The sequence below is a fragment of the Dasypus novemcinctus genome, chromosome 9 (genome assembly GCF_030445035.2).
Source record: "Dasypus novemcinctus isolate mDasNov1 chromosome 9, mDasNov1.1.hap2, whole genome shotgun sequence".
Taxonomy (NCBI): domain Eukaryota; kingdom Metazoa; phylum Chordata; class Mammalia; order Cingulata; family Dasypodidae; genus Dasypus; species Dasypus novemcinctus.
The window spans coordinates 41,113,862-41,130,310 of record NC_080681.1 but is presented as its reverse complement, the minus strand read 5'-3'; the positions used below and the strand labels follow the sequence as shown (position 1 = coordinate 41,130,310).

General features: G+C 38.1%; 1 protein-coding gene across 1 annotated transcript in view; it reads right to left on the bottom strand.

The window, feature by feature from the left end:
* The window catches only part of COL24A1 (collagen type XXIV alpha 1 chain), a 365,386-nt gene extending 349,721 nt beyond the window's left edge, over nt 1-15,665 (bottom strand). Inside the window, exons 1-2 of the mRNA XM_058303231.2 lie at nt 15,370-15,665; nt 8,459-8,523 (exon numbers count right to left, since the gene is read on the bottom strand). Of these exons, the coding sequence (XP_058159214.1) occupies nt 8,459-8,523; nt 15,370-15,584 (280 nt within the window). The 5' untranslated portion in view covers nt 15,585-15,665. The remainder of the gene's footprint in view (nt 1-8,458; nt 8,524-15,369) is intronic.
* Between the last annotated feature and the right edge of the window lie 784 nt (nt 15,666-16,449).

Here is a 16,449-nt window from a genome sequence, read left to right as displayed (position 1 = left end):
TCCAGCCAAACTGGTGGTTTCTTATTCCTCAAACAGGAAAATTCATTTTTTACTCATAGTTTATGCACTTATCATTCTTTCTGCCTTGAATGCTCAACACCCTTAAGTTCTTTCAGGTCTAGGCTTAGATGTTGCCTCCTAACCACATTACATAAAGTATAAAATAACTAAAAATTTGGAAACAAACATTTTTAACTTATTGCTTGTCTCCCTAAATTGAAATGTAAATCCATGAGGTAAGGGCTTTTATCCTGTTTTACTGCTGTATTCCAACATATAGAACAATGACAAAAACAAATTAGGTCCACAGTAAATACTGGTTGAATAGATTAATTAATCCAATCATTAATACCTCCTTCCCACCTATTCTCCACATCTATTCAGTTACCAAGTCCAACACAAGTCTTAGCTAAACTCTCTCTACTTTTTTGCCAGATTATTACATTAGCCTCCTAGTAGATTTCTCTGCCTTTTATATGACGTGCTTGTGTAGTCCATCATCCACACTGCTGCTAGAGAAACCTTTCTGAATTATAGAACTAAATGAACATTTAGTTCATGGCACTCCTTCCCATAACACATCAGTAGTCCTCATAGCTTTTAGTACAAAACTCAAATTTATTATATCACAAAGCCCTTAATTATCTGACTCCTACTTAAATTTCTAGTCTCACATCTCAAACTTTCCTAAGAAGCTTTCCACTTTTTAGTTCATGCTAATTGTCAAAGGCTAACAACTCCAAAGGTCAAAACAGGAAGAGTCAGAATGTAGGCAAAAAGGGTCACTCTTCGTAAGAAAGTTCATAGTAGAAATAAAAGTGAACCATTAAACAAGGAATGAAGTAGTCATGCTCTTTCAGCCTTGTGGTTATCCTGTTAAAAACAGTTCTTTACCCACTTTTGATCCCCTCACTCTCTCACTAAGACATTAGGACTTGATTCTAAAATGATTTTTTTCATTGATTTTTTTTATGGAATTCTGTGTGTATATGATATAGTTTACAAGACTAAGCAGATTCTGGTTAGCACTATAATTGTGAGTGGTATGGTGTCCTTAAAGAAAAACTGTGAAATAATACAAGTGGGTCATGGAGACCCCTTGATCCCACTTTTCTGACCTCTTCTTTTCCACTATTTCCACCATGACACCCAAATCCCACATATTACCTATGTAGTAAAAGAATTTAACCTTGCCTGAGGAGAGGCCTGGTGTTTTCCCTGGGCTCCTGGGAGGTAACCTCTAGGCCCTTGGAACATCCTGCTTGATGAAAACGTTTTGTTTACCTGGGGGCCTTGGCCACACGAGATAGTGTTAACAGTGTGATTTATTGTGGGAGTTTCAGATGGACCTCCAGAGAGGTTGGAGACTAGAAGTCACACATGTACATAATGGGTTTCAATAAAGACTCTGAACACCAAGACTCAGGTAAACTTCCCTGGTTGACAATACTCGGTGTATTGTCATACATAATTACTGGGAGATTAAGCACGTCCATGACTCTAATGGAAGAGAAAACTCTGTGCACAGAACTTTCCTGGACTCTGCCCCCATGCATCTCTCCCATGATTTTAATCTGTATCCTTTCATTTTAATAAACCATAATTCTTAGTGTAACAGCTTTTAGTGATTTCCAAGAATAATTCTAGTGAATTACAGAGCCTGAGGGTGATTTTGAGAACTGCTCCCTTACTCATTTTTCTCTTCAGTGATATATCTGCTTAATCTACAGCATCTTCCATTGTTGATAGCTCTTAGTCTTCCTTGAATTTCTTTCCATATCAAAGCTTCTCTGTTTTTTTTTTTTTATCCCACTCCCTCAGATCCTTGCTAAGTGACTACACTTCCATGCCAAGTTTTTACTCATCCTTCAAGACTCAGTTCAAGTGTTACATCCTCTTTAAGCCTTCAGTACAATTTTTTATTTTGGTTGTTTCATTATACATTAATGAGAAATGGATTCTTTCTTAGTATGCTAACAAAATCAGTCTTTTAAGCCTATAGGCTCAAGGCTCAGACTTAGACACAGACACCCCAAACTTGCTTGCTTTTAATGAATTCTCAATGTTTCAAATTCCCATATATCTGGATCCATTAAGTCCCCAAAGCTTTCTTTCCAGCTTATAGAAAATAAAAAATAAAGTGATATTTAAGATAAAATCACCAAATCTGTAAACAAGGAAAATTATGCAGCCCTCAACATACTTTATTTTTCCATGCCAATTTACTCAAATGGATGAAGTTAACTAAATAACTACCCAGTATCTAATCTGTATTGTTCTGAATTGTCCTAGCCAAATGGTGAGTGTTAGAATCAAGACTCAAATACAGGTTTCCTGGCTTTAGCTACCTGAGTTAAGGAAATTCATTGTTTAAAACCAGCTGTTTAAATATTGTTATGATTGGAAAAAGAAAAAGGCCTAGAGTATTCTTTTCCTACTAAAATTTATTGTATGTTCATTATGTAACAGGTCCTGTCCTAAACACTTTACCTTTGGTACCTCATATTATCTGCACAACCCTTTGTAGTAAGTACTATGATTATCTCCACTTCAGAATTGCTGAAAATGAGGCTCAGAGTATTTAAACAACTTGAATGAGGCACACATAGCCCAGACATAAATCCAGACTTCAGGCTCCAAAACAGCAATACTTAAGCACCACTGCTGTCACATTGGGTATATTAAAAGTGGCAAGTGTGACTTTATAGTATTCTTAGCACATCTATTCTGAATAAGATATAAGAACAAGTTTATTTATAAAATGAGAAATGACATTTTAAGCTATATATATAAATTTTTGGTTAGGTGCCATTATAAAAGGAGATTTTGGCAGAAAATATTTGGAGTTACTAAAGCTAAAATGAATGAACTGCTTCTCTGTTAACAATAAACATGTTTTGGATTAATTTCTACAGAAAATGCTCTTTTTAGAGATGAGTATTCTACATATAGAGATTTCTACACATATGGTTTTCATACCTAGGGTTCATGAACCTGAGAATGTTGTGCATTTTGAGAATTAGTTACACATCTTCCATGGTGTAAGTCATCATGTAGAGATGTTGCATCTATGCCAATATCTCATTGGCAGCCATCCCACCAACAGAGCCAGAGTAATAAGGAGAGTATACTGCAGTAGGAAAGAAAAGGTATTAGTATCTGTGAAATCCTCTGAAAACTCAGCTTTGAAGTAATTGATTTTTCCTTGAAATAGAGTCATTTATTCATTAAGTTATACCTAAAATGTGGTTATAATACAAATATAAAATTTATGTATTAGTAATATATTTTAAATCACTTTCTCAGCTTGTTAAAATTTAAAGAAATAGCTGAAAACATTGCAGATCATACAGATACTTATTTTTGCTCTGTCCTGAAACCTCACTAAAATGAGAGTAAGGAAATGTGGTTTAAAACTACATGGTCAAAATGAATGCATAGAACAGACAACAACAGACAGGAAATATCAACATATTTTTGGAAGATGGAAGCACATGAAGAAATTGTCAAAGCTGAAAAATCTGAACACTAAAGGCCTGAAAAGCTGATAACTAAAGTCAGGCCAATTAACATTGCAAAATCATGAAAAGGTTCAAAAATGAAGGTACCAAAATCACTGAATTCAGTAGGGAGGCATGGGGATTTAAATTGAGGGAGGGAAGGAACTGGTTGAAAGTTTGTAAGAGCAGCTTTTAGAACATAACAGAAGATTAGATGCTAATTATGTGGAAACATTGAACCAATCATAATGGAAAATGGAGGCGAAGCATCATATTGAATATTGAGGGATTCACCTAAAGTCTACATACTAAATAGTGAAACTACCCCACGCCAAGAAGCTGCTTTTATCACTTCAGTCAAAGAAGAGCCATAACCAGGATTTTATCCTACCAAGTAGGATATTGGAGGATTCATCCTCAGATATTTGTAGTCCAAACAAGATAGTCAATTTCGTACCTATCTAATCATCTTCTATATGAAACATCCAAGTTGACAAGCCTGCCCAGGAAGGAATGAGGGTCCAACAGTGAGCCCCTGATACTAATGACTATGCTTGTGAGCCTGTGCACCTGAAATAAGAGCAAGGCCTAGAGCTGTAGGGTGCCTAAGAGTTCCCTCCTGAGAGCCTCCGTGTTGCTCAAATGTGGCCAGTCTCGAAGCCAAACTCAACATGTAAATGTGTTGCCTTCCCCCCAGCGTGGGACATGACTCCTGGGAATGAGCCTCCCTGGTGCCAAGGGATTACTACCAAGTACCACCTGATGATGTAACTAGAAAATGACCTTGAATAAAAGGGTCAACTCAGACCAGCAGAATATCTCAATCTACATATAATACCAGGAGTTAAAATGCTTTTTGACCTGAATCAAGAGGGAAATGGAAAGGACAAATGAGTTTATATGGCTATGAGTCTTCAAAAAGAGCCAGGAGGTTATCAGAGGGGTTGCGCTTATGCACACCTCAGCAGAGTCCCAGAGACAGATAAAGTAGATACAACCCAAGGTATTGGTTCTTCTGAGGGCTACAGAGACCCACAGTTTCTATGGTCATGGCAGATGGAGTTCAGTTTCATGTCAGTTGGCCCTACTTTGGAGTTTGTGTTTCTGTGTGATGGAGCTGGACTCAGATGTGATCTTTGTTCACAAGCCTCTCCTGTTACTTTTACCAGAACTGTGGTTGGTGCTGGGGTTTAATATATACCCAGGGGACCAGAATCTCTGGACTGACCATGTGATAGCCAGGCCCTGAGCCTCAACAGACTTCAGCTCCTACACTTTGGTTTATTGGACTTACCCCACTCAGCTAACATGGAGTTGAAGAAGGTCAACCACCACACCATGGAGCCAAGAGTGCCTACAACTGAAAGCAGGAGGATTGCATCCAGCATCCATGTGGAATCTAAGCCCCACTCTTGTTACAGATGTGGAGTGGACACAACCATTCCAAGGTCTACAGGATGGAGGAATAGAGTATGGATCACAGTGGACTTACTGATAATCTATTCAAGAACTATTGTGATTAGTAATCGAAGAAAATGTGGCTTTGGTGTGGAGAAAGCGGCCATGGTGGCTGCTGGGGTAGGGAATGGGAGGAAGAGATGAGATGTGGAGGTGTTTTTGGGACTTGGAGTTGTCCTGGGTGATGCTGTAGGGACAGTTACCGGACATTGTATGTCCTCCCATGGCCCACTGGTGGAACATGGTAGAGTGTGGACTATGATGTGGACCATTGACTGTGGGGTGCAGTGGTGCTCGGAGATGTGTTCACCGGATGCAGTGAATGTCTCATGATGATGGAGGGGACTGTTGTTGTGGGGGAAGGAGTGGGGTCGGGGGTTGGGGGATATGTTGGGACCTCATATTTTTTTAATGTAATATTAAAAAAATACAGACAAAATAAATAAATAAATAAATTTAAAAGGAAAAAATATTGTATCTAAGAAACAGGAAAAGGAGGTTATTTTTAAAAAAGGAACAATCTAAGTGAGAAACTTCTCAAAAATTTAAAATATACTAGAAATTAAAAATAAAGTAGTTGGAAAAATATCTCATAAAAATCTATTATACAATAGAACAAAAAGACACAGATGGAAAATAGGAGCTGTGGTAATTTGAGGCTTTCATGGACACTAGAAAATCATGTCCTTAGGGCTAATCCATTCCTGTGGGTGTGAAACTATTGTAGGTGAGACCTTTTGATTAGATTACTATAGTTAAGGGTCTTTTGATTAGGTTACTTCAGTAAGGCTTGAGCCAGGATGAAGTCTTAATCATCTTATTGGAGCCCTTTATAAACAGGATGAACACAGAAAGAAAAACTCACAGAAGCACAGAGAGGAACCCCCAGAAGCTGAGAGAGAAAGCTCCAGAAGCCAGAAGCTGAAATCAATGGAAGACAGAAGCAAAGAGAAAGTCATAAAGCAAGAAGTTGAAAGCAAGAAAGCCCAGAGGAGGAGAAAGAACCCAGCAGATGCCACCATGTGCCTTGCATGTGTTTAGGATCACCAGCAACCAATCTTCAAGGAGAAAAGCTTTGCCTGATGAAGCTTGATTTGGACATTCTCACGGCCTCAGAAATTTAAGCTTATAAGTTAATAAATCCCCACTGTAAAAGCCAACCATTTCTGGTATATTGCATTCTAGCATCTCTTAACTTAAAAGTAAGGTGCTCAATCAAGAGATCCAAAATCTGGCTAAATAATATTAAATATTATTTCCCAGAAATTTAGTCTCTGGAATAATCTCTAGCTAAAACAGAGATTTAATATTCAGCAGTATTAAGGTTGCAAATTATATCAGTAATCATTATAAAATCACATTCTTGGAAAATGTTTTCTAATACCTGGTTAGTTGTTAAATGTTGCACCATGTCAATGTAATTTAAAATTTTTTTTAGGTAAAAAGTGCTTCTAAATTTTTGGTGACACATTACTATTTCTCCTTATTTTTCATGCTCAAAAGTATCTAGTCATCCAAAGTCTGAGAAGTTTTCAAAGGATTTTTTTTGTCAATTACTAGTAGTAAATTTTTATAGTTATATAAGTCTGAAAATTACTATGTTTCCACTGAAATGAAAGAGCACATTTTGTATTCTATAAATGAGATCTTAAGGTCGAAAGAAAGATGCTAGTTCTTTCATTTGCTCCTTTCATTGGTTCTGGATTTTTTAAAAATCTATTTATAAATATTTAATTTCCTTCCTTGTCTTTCTATGCCTGGATTTTTAACATTTTGATAATTCTACATATTTTAAGTTTTTAAATTCATGGCACTAGCAGATGACAATTATGAAGCAAGGGGATGTATATTGTAAAGAGTTTTGTCTTCAAAGACAGGCAGACCTAGACTCAAATCTTAATTACTATAAGCTTGAGCAAATTATATCTTTAAACCTCAGTTTATGAAAATGGGATACTACTACCTACCCTGAAGGTTCGTTAAGAGGATTAGAATAATATATGTTAATTTCCAGCAAAGGACATTATACAAAATATTTATTTAATCAATAGTAATTTCCTCTTTCTCTTCTTAACTTTTCTGAGACTTTAAGAGGCTGAATTTTAAAAGATTCATAGATTCTGGAGTCAAAAATACCTAAGGTCCAATCCTGGTTCTTCCACTTCCTCTTCTGTAAGTACTTACCAATTCTCCCTAAATCTTGGTTTCAGCAATTCGATCAAGGACATAATTATAAAACCCTGTGATGAAGTAGTAGTAAGGAAAAAATATATTCTACTAGCATGGTATTTAGTACATAATAATTTATCAGAAGCAGTAACAGTTGTAATAACAAAAAATTAAGAGACAATTTCTCTCTTCTTCATAGTTACTTAAAGCAAAATGAAAGAAATGCCTTTGTCAAAAATAGCATTTCATGAAGTTGCTAGTGACATGTGCTCTTATTTGACCATTTCCCCAGAAAAGAGAATTAGAAATTGCCTTCCAAGAAATATTTTATCTGTGTAATATTTGACAGAATAATTACCTATGTCTACTTGTCAACTTAATCAATCTGATAAAATACTACCCTTCTTTTGTGTCCCTACTTTTCCCTGCACAGATTTCATTCACAAATTATTACTCTAATTTACTGCTAATTTGATTGACCAAACTGACCAGTGATTCACTGAATTGGCAATTTAATTAAAAAGTTGGTTCTGTCAGAATGATTAATTTGGCAGCCCCATAGAGTCCTGCTAGATATTAGGCTGAAGAGGAAAACAAATGGTGCATGATGTATTGTCTGTAGGTGCAGCACAATTCCAGGGTTTTTCTTTTTGACTATAGCATATTCTTAACTTTGACAAGGGCACTTTTTTATTTCATCTTGAGGCGAGAGGAATTACCTTATTCATATTTCTATTATTGGAAATTAGGATATTTCATGGTACATAGAAGATAATTTTAAATGTTGTTTAATAAATGAATGAATTAGGGAATACAATAGATTCCTGAAACTACCAGAGCAACTATCCAGCAGGCAAAAACAAAACAAAACACCAAACTATTTTCTAAACATATCCATCTGAATTAAGTAAAATCGCAAGCCCACTAGTATGTAAATTTTATTTTGTTTCCTAATCACGCAAATCTAGACTGAGCATTTATTATATGCTTGTGTTGTTTCAAGAAGTGCAAAGGTAATTCAGTCACAGTTTGCCACCCCCAAGAACTCCCACTTAAAATGAAGTCACAAGCAAAGCCTTTTTACTGTACAAAACTTCCCTTTTATAGAGAGTTTGCTTAAAAATGTAAGCAATTTCACAGACGGAAGATCTGAGTAATTTCTTAAAGGTCATATTTCCCCCCAAAATTGGTTTCTTTACTCTTACATTCTCATTCAACTGGGGTAGAATTTTTTTATTGTTTAATATTGAATTTAAGGTTGTGATGACTAAAAGCCACGTTTGAAAGCAGATTTTTAAATAAGCAAATAAGTAACAAGGTAACTTTCTCACCTTGTTCTTGTGCATGAACAGCATCCCCAGCCACACATAGCACAATGAAATGAAGGAGTAGTTTCCTGAAAAAAGACAAATTGGAAAAACTTATGAGTTGGACACTTATAACCTATAATCATATAAAACTCAAAGTGAACTTTAATCTAAGATTAAGAATTAAATGATTATTTTAATAAGCATGGCATTTTAAAATTCATAGTGGCTAGAAACAAGGGCTCTGAATTTAAATTCCACCTCTGCGGCTAAGTGACGTGGGCCCACTGAATATCATTCTATGCCACAGTTTCTTCATCCATTAAACCTAACTCATCAGGTTTTCTGATGATTAACTGAAAAAGTTCATGTAAAGCATGCAAAACAGTCATCTCATAACAAGCATTCAATAAATGCAAGTATACGTGATATTATTATTATTTAGTATGTCAAATTACCATACATGCAATTTAATGTAAAGTAAGAGATATGTACACAAAGTAATACAAATTATAATCACTTGATCAGAGTGACTATAAAATTGAAGGAACCACCTATTTGTTTAAATGAAAGCCATTTGAACTTGAACATATTTAAATCATTCATACTAGATTCATGGTTTTTTTTGGTTCTGAAAATAGAGATAGCCTGTGGCTGTCAACTTGAACATTTTATTAATAATTAGTCGTAATCGTAAGCATAATACCCAATCACTACAAATCAAAATGTTCATTCATATTGATTAACTAAATAAAAATGTTTAGTAAGATTTTTACTATAACCAAACTTCTGATAGATTTTGTTGACCATTCTTCTTAATTGGTTCTATCTATCTCCCAAATGAAAATCACAGAGGCAATTTCAAAAATGATGATAAGAATGCTGGAAATAACATTACCTGATTCCTGCTAATATGGACTCTGCTTCTGTTCCTAATTCTAATGTAGGGGCCCCCAAATGACATTTTAGTAAAATACAGTTTTGCAAGAAGTGATTTAGGAGTCTCCAGTGTGTACTAAGCACCTGGTGTACTAGTAGTTATTGATTCATTTTCAATTTATTACCAATAAGATGTTTTCACTTTATCAAATGTATAAGGAGAACGTTAATGTAAGATGGTGATCTTCTTTTACAAAGTTTGATCCAACATTATAAAATTATACTATTCTCCTGATATGAGTGAACACCAATCTCATGTTCATTAAAATAGTATTAGCCATTTGTTAGTAAGTGAAAAATGCACACACTCAGTCCAGAGCCTAGCTCTTTTAAGATGTTTTGATAGAATATTAAGAAATGTTACTATGTAAATTAATCAACTAAACGATTACAGAAATTTCAAGTAATATGGGCAAACAGCTGAACCATGTATTTTAACAAAACCTAAAAAAGATTCCCATATATAGTCTCACCCACTTGGAACCTTGGTTCTCAAACTAGAGTATGCCAAAGAACCACCTGAGGTACTTGTGAAAAAAATGAAGATTCTTAGTCATATTATAGAAATTCTAATTAATAGATTTGAGGTAGATTCCATTTTAGCTAAGTGATTCTATACAGAATGTGGGTGTGCTAAACTCTTAGAAAAAAACAATTTAGAACATTCACTATATTTACATTTAAATTGATATTTTATTGCTTCCATCACATATATTTAATATTATGACATGACACAAATTAGATCATTTGACTCATTTCTTATTCTTTTTTACTGCTCTAGATTAGTGCTTTTCAAACTTTAGTTACATCAGAATCACCTGAAGGGCTTCTTAAAGATTTCAGGGCCTCGGTCCCAGAGTTTCTAATTTCAGTAGGTCTGGAGTGGGGTTCAGGAATTTGCATTTATAACAAGTTCCCAGAAAATGCTGATGCTGCCGATCTGGGAACCACATTCTGAGAACCACTGCTCTAGAATAAAAGATGCTCATGAGATGCTTTAAAGCTCACCTATTTTAGAACTTTTTAAACCTTAACTAATTACCTGGGAAGCTTTTAAAAATACTAATACTTGGGTCCTGACCACAAAGATTCTGATTTTAATTTGTCTGGGGTGCAGGGATTTTTAAGCACTTCCCAAGTGATTCTTATGTGCAAACAAGGTTGGGAACCACAGATGAAAATGATTTCTCTTGGTTCTTCAGGATAGATCTCAGTGTGGGCTAGAGTTTGAGTAAAAGGAGGGTATTTTTCTTTCAAATTTATATGTTCTATATAGAAACTATAGGGTAATATCAGTGGGAGTAGAAAATAGCCCAGTACTACAATAACTGAAGGACAGATAGTACATCAGAATTATGCTGTTTTAGTGGAATATAAATGGAATACATCTCAGCTGCCCAACGGAATCTAGCTCACTTGGAGGCTTAGAAACAACCCAATATGCACCTTTCCATTCAGAATAAAGCTAACTGTTGAAGAGCACAACAACCAGCACCATTCATTTACCAACCCAGCAAACTCAAAGGCTTCCCTGATGATCAGGAAGGAAAAACGGAAAATAAAGTTATCGAGTTCGTTCTTGGTGTGAGTCAGGGAAACTTGAACACATCAAACATCATCGCTTAACCAGATGATCATAGGGGATTATGACAAATCATTTGAGCCATATCTTATGTAAGTGTGCTTACATACTAAAGTTGATGACTAATGGAGATATAGAGATCAATGACTGAAATACAGATTTTCTTTCTCTTTTTCTAATTATGCTCAAAACTTAGGAAAAACAGGAGAAATCAAATTCCTTACCATACATTCAAGGCTTATATTTAATATACCAAAAGCTCCAGTCATACCAATTTATTCTCTATTCCCTGGACAACCTTGTATGTGCCTGAAAAGCCCTCCCAGTATCCGCCTACTAGAATCTTAAGTATCCTCAAAGCCAAATTTAAATAACACCCTTTCCATGAAGTTTTCCATTATACCTAAAGAATAATGAATCTTTTCCTCAACTCTAATCTCTTAATGCTTTCATTGTAACTGTGTTATAATCCCTACATATTGTACTTGTTATAATTAACTCATTAAAATATCTGAATAAGCAGCAGGTCCTCACTTTTTATCACTCCTGCACCCATGGTTACACGAAATTGACACAATAAATACTTTTAAAAAGGAAAGAAACAACAATGTCAGTTACTCAATGACTAAGGAATTCAGTTCTTCCTTATGGATCTAATTCTTTTAACATTTGGGAAAAGTTAAGTAAAATAAAAGTATTTTATTTTATTATGGGGACATAACATAAATTTTACATTTTTTAATTTTACATTCCAAATATAAAATTCCACAATTTGTGTACATGATGGGATTCCGTTAGTATACTAGCATATAAGGACAAAAATAAACCAAATTACTTAACAAGGTGCTCTGTAAATCACTAAATATAAAGAACATGTTATTTAACCATAGATCTGAAGAGGTCTTCCCACAATTTTGACCAGATACTCTTTTAAGTAACATCATCTACTAAGTTTGAAAATTTACTCATCTATTTAGTTGGTTCTAACACAAAGTCTAGCTAGTATATTAAATGTGAATATTTTTCAAATATTGAAAGGGTACTTGCTTTGTTCCCTTTTTTGTATGTCTACACTGTGTTGCTGATATGAAGTAACAGAAGTATATATACTCAGATATTTAACAAAATCAAACCGTCAAAAGAAATTAACAATATAGTAACAAGCATTTAATAAAAGTTCAAAAATATAATCCATGATATTGATATCTGAGGATATTTAACCAAATATGAAACACTCTGCTTGTGCCTGGCCTGCTTGCCACATTTTCTATTTGACATCAGCCACAGACAAAGTCAGACAGAAGAGCAGTATAGGGCCTAATGCAGAGCAGGCAGGAAATAAATATCCAAAGGCTATACTCAGAACATTCACGATACTAATATTCTTCCCTGGTATCTTCCCTAGAAGATTCTTTGATTTAGTTAACCTTCTCTTTATCTGAAGGGCCCAAGTTACTTTAGGGCAGGCTTTCTTAACCAGGGCTCCACAAGCCACTTGGATTTCAGAGGGTCCATGAGCTTGAATTGAAAATTCAAAAAACCATTATTCGTGTGGGGACATGTTGGTGCAGGTGTGATATATTTATTAAATAATACACAATATAGTGTGGCCTTAGTAAGGGGAGGTTAGGAGCCCATGCTTTAGGGGAACCCCAGGGATCTTTTATTTTAGGGCATCCATGAGACCATTAGGTATTATGATATGTCTTTAGACTACTGAGTCTTTTTCCTACATAGATACAATTTATATTAATAGGAAGGGCTTGTGATATCTTGTGAATAGGAGACTGAAAAGGATGAACTCATCTAAAAAGCACACATATGATATATATCAATAATTTCAACAATTTCCATACATAGTACTTTCACATGCACCAAATGTCTATTACAGCTTTACAGATTTTGCTCCATACTAGATGTTAAGATCCAGAGATAGTAAAATATCTACTTCTTATTCTCAAAATAACTAAAAACAGTAAAACTTTCTCATCAGCATCAGTGGGGATAAAGTTGGATGATTCAGGGTGTAAAAAGTGTTGTCATTAATTTATACAATAATTTACTTATAATATCAATTCAATTCAATAGGTATTTGTATAACTAATGCAGTATGAAGCATACTGAAACTTTTGGTTAAATTCCAAGTGTACAAGCAATTAATGTAGTGCAAAGAAGATAAAGGTTTAAGGACTTCAAGTCATCAAAGTACCTAGAGTCCAGTCAGGAGGAGGAAAGAAAAACATACCTAAACTAGTCTGTCTTACTAATACCACAGAGATTGTTAAACTGCTGCTTAGCCTACCAAAGTTCCTGGTACATAACAGCGTTAAAGATTTTTAAATTAATCCATCAGTCTTCAGTCAATAAAACCAGGAGACGGTCATGAGTTTCAACAATACATGACTTCTTAGCATATTCTACCTACACACTCATACCAAGATCAAGAAATTTCAGGTCTCCCTAACCTCTACTTATTTAGCTAAGAAAGTAATATGTTTTACAATCTGGTCTCTTGTCACTCCTCCCCTAGAAACTCTACCTTCGGTCCCCAGGCCCTCATATGTGCTGGGCCTTCTCACCTCTGAACCATTGCTTTTGCTGTTCCCTCTGTGTGGGAAGCTTCACATCGTTTCACTTAGTTTCCAGTCTAGATTTTATTTCCTGTGGTCAGCTTTTCCTTCCACATTATCCTTCCCTCCCTAGGTAGGGGTCCTACCACTAGGCCGCCCTCCGGTATATACTCTTACCACATTTTCTTATACTTGGTTGTTTCATTTTTTCTATTTCCTCTACTAGACTGGACACACTGGGAGGACAGAACCTTCGCTCTGCCTGCTTGCCACTGTATCTCTACTGCCTAGAACAATACCAGGCACATAAATGGAAGTCAGTAAACATTTGTTGAATACATGAATGAATGAAGGATAAGTAAATGACAGAATAATGTTAGCCTTTTATGAGAATGAAAATGAAATGGTCTTTATGACTTCTCAGAGTTGCAAATTCTAAAATAAATCACAGTTGCAAGGCAAGGTAAGAAAACCAGCACACCTATTCTAATTCCTATAATAACATTTCTTTTTCTCCTGAAACTTCACAGATTACCAAGCAGAATGTCTAAATTATTTTCCATAACTCAAAATTATTTTCCATAAATTATATTTTCCTCTCCCTGAAACATTTATTTGAACTATAAAGATAACTAAGCAACTTTAAAAAACAGAGAATTGCTTGCCAGCTAGGAAATAGATCTTTATATCCAATTACATACAATTTTTAAAACTTTTTATTTTTTAGAAACCCTTTAGTTACCGTAACAGCCTGCCTAGGAAACTTTCCAATAATATGTCAAATCGATATACCCAACACTGACTTTTGGGTTTTAATTTCCTTTTACTAATTTCACAAATTCACGTTAGGCAAGTCATCTAAAAGCAGGGAATAAAATGTCTTTAAGGGTCCAGTTTTAAAACCATAAATGTTTTTGGGTGACTAAGCAGAACTATGATTTTTAAAAGCTGCTCCTCTTCTTCCAAAACGTCACCACAAAGGGATGGTGGAAAATTAAAACCTCAGGGATTTCATTAGGGATCCTGAGGTTTAATTTAGTGGCCTGACATTATCATCATCTAATCAGCTCCTTCTCCCAAGTCCCCTCCCTGTATGGAAACTCGGAATTCTTCATGGAAATCGGACTTTTTTTTCCTAGAAACAATTTCCTCAGCTCAGTCGGTAACTATCTTCCCCCCACTTTGCATGTGTGCGCTTGGAGCTGTGAGGGGTTGCAAATTGATGGAAGAGTGAATTACCCTTAATCCTCTGCAGCTCACCCCATTGGAACAAACTGGATACCAGATGAGGCACCGAGGCCTCTATCCAGGAGGCTTTCTAGAAGAGCCCAGAGACCAGCGCCCTCAGCCAGGATCCCATATCCACCCCGACGTCTCTCCACAAGGATTCTTTTCCAATTCCACGTAATATAATTTTTCCTCAGAAGTTCCTCAGTGTAACACATTCTACTTTGATTTCTGTGCCTCCCTCCCCCCATTCATCTGGACCCAATTTACAAACCCCAAACTGCCCAAGAATTTATGCAGGGCCCTTTCTGGGAGCGTCTGGAGGGGAAGTGTAAACCAGACAAGACAGAACCCAGGAGCGGAAGATCTGCTTTAAATGCAAGAGGTCGGTCACAACTACCAAGGGAAATGTTAGTGATAGAGCCCTCGCGGCGCGAGCTGGCAGCGAGGGAAAGAAAAGGGTACCCGAGCTGGACGCGGCGGCTGAGGCTGGACAAGAGGTGAAGGGCTCACCCGGCCTCTCCTCAGGCTCTAGAACCGCGGGAAGATGCGCCCGGCACCACGGGATCAGCCGCTCCCCCCAGCCCCGCTCTCCTGGCAGTTCCACATAAACTGACATTTCATCAGGAAAAGTGGCGGGAAACCTCCTGCCTGGGAACCCGGTGCGTCCCGCGTGAGCTGGAGTGGGAACGTGGCCAGCAGAACCTGACCTCTTCTCCGACCGCTGTCTTTCGGTCCACCGCGCCCGGCTCCAGGCCGCACGGAGGCTGCGGAGGTTCCAAGTTTTCCTCGTCCCTGACTCATCCCGGAGCCGGTGCGCGCGGAGTCGCATCCTTGGCAGCCGGGCAAGCACCGCGGCAAGGCTTCCGGGGGCGCAGGAGAGCGAGCCGCCGGGAGCCCCAACCAGGCACCGCTGCACGCGGCTGGGAAGCACGTGTTCAGACAAACACAGCCACGGGGCGGTCTTTCTCAGCACCCCGCCTCCGCCTGCCTCAGCTGACTCTGTCAGTTCTGCCTCCTGCCCTCCTCCCACCACTCACCCGGGCCCCTCGGCAGCAAGGACCACAGCCGCGTTCGCGCCTCCCGCCACGTGTGTAGCCCCCCGACCCCGCCAACGCCGTGCGCTCTTTTCCCTGGGAGGGGGATCAGGTACAGCGGCCAAAGAGGTGCAGAGGGAGCCCGTTAGGGCCCTGCGGAAGTCCTCGGTGGGGGGAGCAGCCCCGCCCCTCCGCCGGTGCCCCCGCGACCGCCCCCGCCGCGAGTGCAGCTTCCCCCGTGACTGGCTAGTGACAGGGCACAAACTCGGCCCCAGATGGGTATCGTGCTTGCTGGCCTCCGACCTCCGAGAGTCCTGATGTCCGAGGTTCTGCACGCGCTCCCTCTACCCGCCGTCCAGGCTGTGCTTGCCGAGCCCAGGGGACCGCTAGCGCCGCAGCAGCACCCGGGCTGCACGCCCAGAGCAGCCCCGCGGGAAGCGGGACCCGGACGGGGCTCCCGGGCAGAAGTGGAGCAGGGCGCGAGAAAGGAGCGAGCAGGAGCCAGGGCGGGTGTCGTAGCCCCACTCGAGAGCCGCGGCCCAAGACGTCCCAAGGCGCGCCAGCGAGTTTTTCCTCCCCCGCCGCAGCAACGCTTTAAAATAAACTGAGACCCGCCGGCAAGAGGCTCCCTTTCAAACACGGTGTTTCACAAATTGAGAA